Source organism: Engraulis encrasicolus, chromosome 11 (genome assembly GCF_034702125.1).
Source record: "Engraulis encrasicolus isolate BLACKSEA-1 chromosome 11, IST_EnEncr_1.0, whole genome shotgun sequence".
In the NCBI taxonomy this organism is placed as follows: Eukaryota; Metazoa; Chordata; class Actinopteri; order Clupeiformes; family Engraulidae; genus Engraulis; species Engraulis encrasicolus.
Window position 1 is genome coordinate 54,601,783 of NC_085867.1, and position 9,380 is coordinate 54,611,162.

The 9,380-nt window shown below is 44.4% G+C and overlaps 1 protein-coding gene across 1 annotated transcript in view; it reads right to left on the bottom strand.

Annotated features, from left to right (window-relative positions):
* Nucleotides 1-168: 168 nt before the first annotated feature.
* mcc (MCC regulator of WNT signaling pathway) overlaps nucleotides 169-9,380 on the bottom strand; it is a 185,073-nt gene continuing 175,861 nt past the window's right edge. The window contains exon 19 of the mRNA XM_063211016.1: nucleotides 169-4,201. Within this exon, the coding sequence (XP_063067086.1) occupies nucleotides 4,021-4,201 (181 nt within the window). The 3' untranslated portion in view covers nucleotides 169-4,020. The remainder of the gene's footprint in view (nucleotides 4,202-9,380) is intronic.

Below are 9,380 nucleotides of genomic sequence, written 5' to 3' on the forward strand. Positions count from 1 at the left end.
AACTGCTAAGTCATTTGTCAGCATTTGAGTTGCTTGTCCACGAACCCATTACACTGTTGGGTTGTTGGTAATTGATGAGGAATTGTAAGTGGACTTGCATGTAGTTTCAAAGAAGATATTTAGACCTGATGACCTGATTACACACACAAAGCTGATAAGAGACAGATCTCATTTTTACTCTCAATTTTATTCATTTATTATATAAACAAATACATTCTATAGTAAAATAAAATGATGATTGCAAAGATTTTGAGGGGAAAAACAGATCTGTGCAAAATTAGACCATCATTCCTCAATCCCACTGCTGCTGATACTCAGTTGTTAGAAAGAATGGGGAGGGAAAGGTTTCTTCTTGATACAGTTTCACTTGTCTTTTACACATTTTTGCTCCTAAGAAGTGCATCAAACACTCCTGTAACAGGCCAAACATTCTTTATGACCACACCAAATCCTTCTCTTTTTCTTTTTACACATACACTGCACAAGAAGTCTCTTCACAGTTAAGACACAAAACACCAACTCTGCTTACTGGGTGTATACTGACTTTTCTGCAGGTTGGACTGTTGACAGATATCACTGGTTGGAAGTGGAGTGTGGTAATAGTTTTCAGATATTCAGAGACCTTTGGATATCAATAGGGTACTACTGCCCATAACGTGGCCAATACATTTGTAATGGACTTACATAACCCGTCAGACTGCACTCTAGTGGTAGGGAGTGCTACACACATCTTGATGGCAATTACCTCAAAGCAAGTCATCAGGGAAACTTAGTAAATGCTTTAAATGATTTGGAGCAAAATGGGAGCATGACAGTTTTTATGTGAAAGCACAGCAGCAGCCACTGGTTTTAACAGAGCGTCTCCTTAAGAGAATTACATGAGAAAACATGGTAAAATAAGGCAATGCGGTGAAAGGGGTGTCTGTCTGTGTGAGGAAAAGTGCTACTGTCACTAAAATCAAATGTCAAATGTCATGTAAGTACTCTATTTATAGAGGTTGTATGCAATGAGAACTAGACAAAGATATGTGAAGAGTCTCACAGTACAGTATGGCTGTAGGAAGCACTCTGAGAATGCCTCCTCCATTCTTACTCTTCCTCAATGCCGATTGGCCAGGGTTATGCTGTGGCCCTTCTGGGGATGCGGAGTCATAGTCATAATCTTACTACAGTCAATTCATATTTCTGACCAATTCATTGAATGAAAGTATGTTACTTCTCTGATATTTTTCGGCTCAGAGTGCAGTCATAGAAAAACAGTCAATGGGCTGAAGAGTATTGCTTGACTGTTAACTAAAGAAGGACCATTTAAAAAAGAATAATAATACCTGTTTTCGTGTTTAGCTTCGTCTGGTATGGATGCCAAGTGAAAAGACACCAGTTGCTATTGCATCACTGAGTGATCTGGGTGTATATTGTATTGCTGTGCTGTGCTTTCGTGGAATAGGCTACATTCTCAATAACATTCACCAGTTCTCTTCCATGTCAGCCATCATGTTGCATCTGAAGTGGTTTCAGGAGTGTACAGTACTGTATGCATGTGTGGGTGTGCAAGTAATGTGCTTAACCTCCCTGTCTAAGTAGTATACTGAATATCATAGTAGGCCATCTACAGTCAGTGTTCTCCCTGACGAGACTGTCAAAGTCACCCTTTAATACTGTAAATTGTGACAACATATCTAAATAACAATAGTTTAGTTCTAAAAACGGAATACTGCATGTTTGAGTTATTATTGCAATCCATTCAGAATTCACTATGACCCGAGAGAACATGAACTGCAGCAGAAGCAACGAATAGGCTCCTACTTTTGATTCTACCCTTGTGTGAACCAGCCTGAACCTGCACACAAACCACCTCTGAACACTTTGCACTGGAGCAAAGAGATGTCAGTTTGCACAGAAGGAAGAGAAGCCCCTGATAAAATACAGTGAGTATGCAAGAGTGTTTCTCAAGGTAGAAATATACTCCCAGCAGACACATAGACTCCATAATGTGGATGAGGGAATGACTTGTCTCTTTCCCGTGGCCCTTGAAAAAAACACCTCAATTGTTTGAAAAACTTGGGAAACTGTATTGCCAATGTTGTAGTTTGCGTGCCATAAGGCTTCCAGTGCCCTCTAGAAAGCCTGGGGTACAGAGCAGGTGCTAGTGTGTTGGCTGTTAGCTAGCTTCACTGCTAGTGGAGGGTATATTGAAGACACGTCATGTCACATGTCATGCCTTGTTGACAAAATACAAAGCTATCTCTGAATACTGACCTTCTGACTGACTTCAGAAGATGTGATCCAATAAAATACGACTTGGTTCAACATGTGCAATAAACACAGGAGAATTCCCCTTCCTCCAACTAGTCAAGTTAGGCACAAATTAGAAGAAGGAGCCAGAATTAGCGATACATGTTTCTAGATTACAGCTTCTGAAGTGCTACTGGCTGTGTCCAAAATGTCCACTCGGTCACTCCTTGCACTGCAGTGTGTAGAGTGAACAGTGGCGATCATACAGTGGCCAGTGCCCGGGACGCATATAACTGCTGATAAACACCACTAATACAATGTCATCATTGTAATACAAATCATGGTAATAGTACAGATATAAAATGGTAATAGCACTCATTGGTGAGTTTCGAAATAGTGCAGTCCCCTTGCGGGTGCCACCCCGCACAATTGCCCGGTTGGCCCGCCCCTAGGATGGCCCCTGAGAATGAGTGAACAGTTGGGAATTGTCTGAAAAGTAGACATTGGAGAAGTGTCACCATAACACAGAGCTGTGTGTCTGCAGGAGTATATTTCCCCCTGGGTTGCTAGTGAGGTGGCGTAGGCCTACAGACAGGATGAAGGTGAGAGGCTGGATCGCTCATCGCTGAGCCTCATTGGCTTTTTCTTTTTGTTTGTCCTGATAGAGAACAGTGTAGACCTGTTTGTTTGAAGGAAGAGCTGAGCATGTGTATGAGCAAGCGTGCCCACACACACAAACACACGCATTATATGCACGCATACACGTACACACACCCACAGTCAGTCTCTCCCTCTGTCACTCATTTACACACACACAGACACACACACACACTCACACACACACACAAACACAAACACACACACACACACACACACACACACACACACACACACACACACACACACACACACACACACACACACACACACACACACACACACACACGCGCACACACTATTTTCAGTAAATGCTTGAGTCACTCAGAAGAGGCTTAGAAGACTTACAAAAATGTACTTCTTAAAGGATCTGCGGTGAAATACTGAAGTTTGTTTTTAGAAAAAGGGGAAAAGGATTATCATATTGAAAGATAAACATAAGAATTTGAATACTGCGTGTTAGTCCATATAGAGTCTGTCAGGCTTTAAATAGTCCTTATAGTGCTCTCCAAAAAAATATGCATCATCAGAAAAGCTGTCACCACCATCGCCTGTTGGGAGAGATGAGGGAAGAACACGAAGACAACTGTCACTCTTGACTGTCAGTTGGACATCCAATAAAAAGTCCTGGCTCTTCCAGCAGCCAATGAGAAGACAGCACGTGCAAGTCACATGTTCTGGTACAGTATACTGTATGTGCCCCTTACCCCATTTCTGAGGACCTGCTTGGCTGTCTGTGGGGCAGATGAGAGGCCGAGTGTGTGAGCGTGTGTTGTGTGTTTGTGTGTGTGTGTGTGTGTGTGTGTGTGTGTGTGTGTGTGGTTTGTGTGTGTATGTGTGCCAGCTTCTGAAGCAAGTAGCAAGCAGGGATCTCCTGTTGACTGCCAGGTCGGGTGTGTACAGTGTGCATGCACGCACGTGTGTGTGTGTGTGTGTGTGTGTGTGTGTGTGTGTGTGTGTGTGTGTGTGTGTGTGTGTGTGTACGTGCGTGCGCATGTATAAGGGCTCAGAGGGAGGTCTTGGTGATGTGTGGGAAGGGCATCTCCTTTTCGAGGAAGATGATAGGCTCAGAGGGATGTCTCGTCGGTGTGTGGGCAGGACATGTCCTCTTGGAGCAAGGCGATTGGTTCAGAGGGATGTCTCGTTGGTGTGTGGGCGGGACGTCTCCTCCTCCAGCAGGGCGATCCTCTGCTTGAGCATGCGCACCTGTGTCTCGTGGCGCTCCACCATGGCCATCATCTGAGACTCCAACTTCTTCAGCTTGTTCTGATGCTTCTTCTTGGCCTTCTCATACGCTGCCACCAGGTTACTGGAGGAGAGAGAGAGAGAGAGAGAGAGAGAGAGAGAGAGAGAGAGAGAGAGAGAAAATGGACATGAATACATAGGCAAAACAGGAAAACAGGCAAAAAAAACACGCAGCTTATTAGCAAGATAGATAGATAATGTTCTTGTGGGAGAGAAATAAATATGTGAACAGACAAACAGAGGTTAACACATAGCCTAGAAATCTAGACGCCCCTAGCGACCGCAAATTGAATTTGCTCCCGGGGGCAGTCTAGCGGACCCCGGTCGTTTTGCGAGGCTGAAAGTTATCCGATGACAGGGCCAATCAAATCGCGAGGGGGGCCGGGCTACCTAGTAAACAGGAAACTTTCTAAGAAGAAGCATGGTGTCCGTCCGTGCTACGTACAGCACGAAAGTGTTTACTTAATTTAAAAAGCCTGGATGATAATACATTTCGTGGCTGACATGGATTGATGTAATAATACACCATGAACTTATGGGGCACAAATAGATCTCAACACATTACCATTTGATCATTCGATGTTTTAAATTAGCTCGGTAAGCTAAGTTGAGCATTTTACAGAACCAGATAGTCACACGTTATTATCAGACCACTACTGTAGGTGTAGAATGAAATTGCTGCACCAATTTCTAACAAGACACATGCCATTAAAAACGAGACATTTGGGAGCTTTGGAAGTCTTTGAGTAGCTTACTAAATAGATGGGAATGACACCGAGTCTACCAAGCTAGTGGCTAGCTAACCTGTCGTCAACAACACAGACCTAGGTATCCAGGTTAGGGTTAGGTTTAGGGTTAGTCTTAGAAAAAAAAACTAGGGTTAGAAACAAAAAACTAACATCAAAAAGATAACTAGCTCCGTTATATGGCGGTGGGATCGATAGTCTGGCTAGTGGGAGCGAGCTGACCGGGGAGCGTCCTGGTTGGGAGCGACAATCCGGGAAAGTTATGGGTAGCTGGCTAGCTAACGCCGAACATGCCATGTTGACAACAATCATAAATATAACCATTTAACAAGCCCCAAATTGCTCGACATTTTGCTGATTGACCAAGGAGGGTCATGTGGTTGAAAACGAGGCATTTTTGAACTGTATAAGTGAAAACACGATTTATTAGGAAACTTGTTTGTGGCTGTGGTCATCACACGAATTCACTGCTACGACGGCTGGAAGTTGCCGTTTCACCTACAAAGAGGCCCTCGCTAGTGGCTAGCTAACCTGTCGTCAATAGCAGAGCTAGGTATCCAGCCTTGTATTATATGCCTGCCCCAAATTCTAATAAGATCCATGTCATTAAAAACGAGACATTTGAGAGCTTTGAAAGTCTGTAAGTCGCTTACTAAATAGATGGGAATGGCACCTGGTCTACCGACCTAGCGGCTAGCCATGTATTAGTTATGGGTATACAGCTAGCTAGCTAACACCGAACATGCCATGTTGACAACAATCATAAATATAACCATTTAACAAGCCCCAAATTGCTCGACATTTCGCTGATTGATCAAGGAGGGCCATGTGGTTGAAAACGATGCATTTTTGAACTGTATAAGTGAAAACACGATTTATTAGGAAACTTGTTTGTGGCTGTGGTCATCACACGAATTCACTGCTACGACGGCTCGAAATTGCCGCTTCAACTACAAAGGGGCGTGTAGCGTGTACGAGACAGCTGTGACGTTACACAGAAGTGTGTGGGGATTGGTTGTTTGCCATCCAATTGCGTGACGTTGAGTGCTGAAGCAACCGTTTATCCCGCCCACACTGCTGCCCAGCTCTCCTAGACCCTGGTACAGCTTTTTGCTGTACGGGTCTGGCTGCGCTAGGCTAGTTAACACATGCAGTATAGAAGATTTGATTTGATCTATTTATTTAAACTTCGGAAAATCATTGAGGGTCTGGCCCTCATTTACAATGAGGTTGACTAAAAACAAACATAAAAATAAACATATATAAAGCAACATATACACAAAATATATCATATAAAAAGGTATGAAATAAACAAACTATGAATTAAAACAAGTACATGAATGTGATTAAAAACCTCTGAGCATTTCTTAAAAATGGTCTAGAGACACAAAGGTATCAAGTCCCACCCTTTGTTGCATAGTGTTCCATGCTGAAGGTCCACAGAAACTAAAAGCAGTTTTGCCCAGCTCAGTGCAGGCGTACGGTACCTCCAGCAAAAAAATGCTGTTAAGGATTCGGTATGGATTTGCATACCTAACTAAAACAGAGAGGATATATAGAGAGGGAGCTTGCCAGTAAGGGCCTTATAAATAAAGATGGAGAGAATGATACTAGATAGATAGATAGATAGATAGATAGATAGATAGATAGATAGATAGATAGATAGATAGATAGATAGATAGATAGATAGATAGATAGATAGATAGATAGATAGATAGATAGATAGATAAATATCTGCTGATGGCTTTCCAATAGACTTTCATAAGGTTACTGCAGCAGAGGGGAGAGGGAGGGAGAGAGCAAGGGCGAGAGAGATGGAACTAAACAGCCAAAACAGACTATAAAACAGATGGACAGACAAACACACAAACGAAGATGGGCTAGGATGTGTCAAAAAAGATGTTCTAAGATTCACCCACCAGATATTAAAAGCCCTGTCCCCTCCCATTTCCCATAAAAAAACACACCCTGTACTTACAAATAGAAACAATCTTACAGTATTAATACAGCATACCAAGACTGAAATTTAACGGTTTGTCATTCACTTTTCAGTGTTGTCTTGACACTGCATTTTGACTCTGCATGAATACATGGCAAGGAGAGACAGAGGAACTGGATGACAGAGAGACAGACAGGGGAAGTAAATAAGTGTGACACAGTGTGAACACTAGCACATGTGTGAGATGCGGTGAGACATGCTGTGGGCAGTGAGATGATGTGATGTGCTCATTGTTTGATATGTGGCTGCCATGCAGAGACAAGGGATGGAGAGGAGGGGGGGAGGAAAGGGGAGGGGAGGAGAGGAGAGGAGGAGAGGAGAAGGGGAGGAGATGGGGAGGTGAAGGGTCTGGTGTGGTGGCCCACAGTGACAACCTGACACATGCAGCATGATAGATAGACCCCCCCCCACACACACACACAACTGATGGATGGCAGGGAGGGGGGAGGTAGAGAGAGAGAGAGAGAGAGAGAGAGAGAGAGAGAGAGAGAGAGAGCGCAGTGAGAGACAAAGAAATAAGAGATAGAAAAATTGAATAACACAGGGATGGATAGTACAGTGACCTGTCACTCATTCGTGCTTGTGCGGTCTGCCTTGATGCTTGGAGCTATACTCCTATTCACTCCACACTCCACACTCATCCTGTCCACTGACTCACAAACACCTCACTATTCCTCACTATTTCAAACTGACAACCACAATTCGCCGTTTTCCCTTCTGTCTTGCCAGCTTACAAACACAGACAGACAGACAGACGGACAAACAGACAGACAGACAAGCAGGCAGGCAGGCAGGCAGACATACAGACAGAGAGCCTCTCCAATCTAATTGAGACAGAGCATGGTGCCCATATATGAGTCAAGCTGAGCCTTGTGCTGGAAGAGACATCATTTATTTATCACAGCATGAGTATGTGCTTTTGTATGTGTGTGTGTGTGTGTGTGTGTGCGTGTGCGTGTGTGTGTGTGTGTGTGTGTGTGCGTGTGCGTGTGTGTGTGTGTGTGCCTGGAAGGTGGTAAAACTAAAGACATGGAAAATATGAGAGTGGTGAACATGAGAGGCAGTGTGTGTGTGTGTGTGTGTGTGTGTGTGTGTGTGTGTGTGTGTGTGTGTGTGTGTGTGTGTGTGTGTGTGTGTGTGTGTGTGTGTGTGTGTGTGTGCGTGCGTGCGTGCGTGCGTGCATGCGTACAGTGCACACATGTCTGTGTAGATGAGGGCAATACTAAAGGATAAAACAGGGAGAAATGTGCATCGAGCCAATTACAACTCTAAGTTGCTGAACATTAGAGCACATTATATCGCTTGCAGGAACAACTCTGGGCCACTAGGGTGTAGTATTGCACCATCTTCAGTAGTGAGCCAGTGGTCAAAGCCTCCAGGGTCCTCTCTTGCCTCTACCAGCCTGCGGTCTCTGGCAGTAAGGGCTGGCTGCGCCCCTTATACGCACAGCAAATTAAAATGCTGTTGTTTCATAACTGCCTTAAAGACACAGCAGGGCTCCCCCTCCTTTTAATTAAAGATGATAGATCATACTCACACTCTCCAGGCAGGCAGGCCAGGCAGACAACGCACCGCGCGCTTGCTAACACACATCCCCACCCTCCCACACACACATGCTGTGCAGTATATTTGTTGCCGTGTCTACATACAGTGCTCAGACTGCTGTGCTGTGGAGAGAGGCTGGTGTTGCTGTAGTTTTGAATGTGGATTGTTTTTCTGGCTGGTGGTCATTGGCTTGTTAGTGGTCATTAAGGGGGAGGCTATGTCGTTTGCCTGTGTCCTCAATGCCACCATGGTGGGCAGTTTGGGCTGTAGCTGGTGCCTTAATGATGTTTACACAGCGTTAGCAGAAGGCTCTTTAAAGGACATGTGGGAGGCCTGATGAGAGTGGGTGTGAATCTGAGATGTGTGTGTGTGTGTGTGTGTGTGTGTGTGTGTGTGTGTGTGTGTGTGTGTGTGTGTGTGTGTGTGTAATTGCATGTGAGTGTATGCATCTGTTTGGCACATGGTTAAGTGTGAGTTTGTGTCTTTCTGTATGTAGTGTTTGTATACATTTGTAACAGAGGCAAATTAGCAGAATGTGGCGTGGAATGTTAAGTAAACCTCCCTCCTGAAGCCTCATACAGTATCAGTAGCGCTAAGCTATCGGACTGGTCCTTTAGCTCAGTGGTATCGTGCTGTGACTCCCATACCCAAACTGATGCGTTGACTAAGACGGGTTCCCAAACTTCACTGTGACAAGCCCCCCCTTATACCGGTACATTCCAAGGCCCCCTTACATGGGTTGTGCCACACTAACCCCCCCCCATTTCTGCTGTCGAGAATATTTTTTACTTTATTTTGGTTTATGTTATTCAGTGTATTAAATTATTCACTTTATTGTGCTATAATATTCCTGCCAACCTGCCCCGGCTCCCCAAGCACTCCCTTGCGGCCCCCACTTTGAAAAACACTGGAATAAGGACTAGGCAAGAACGCCTCAGTTGCACATGGTTGTG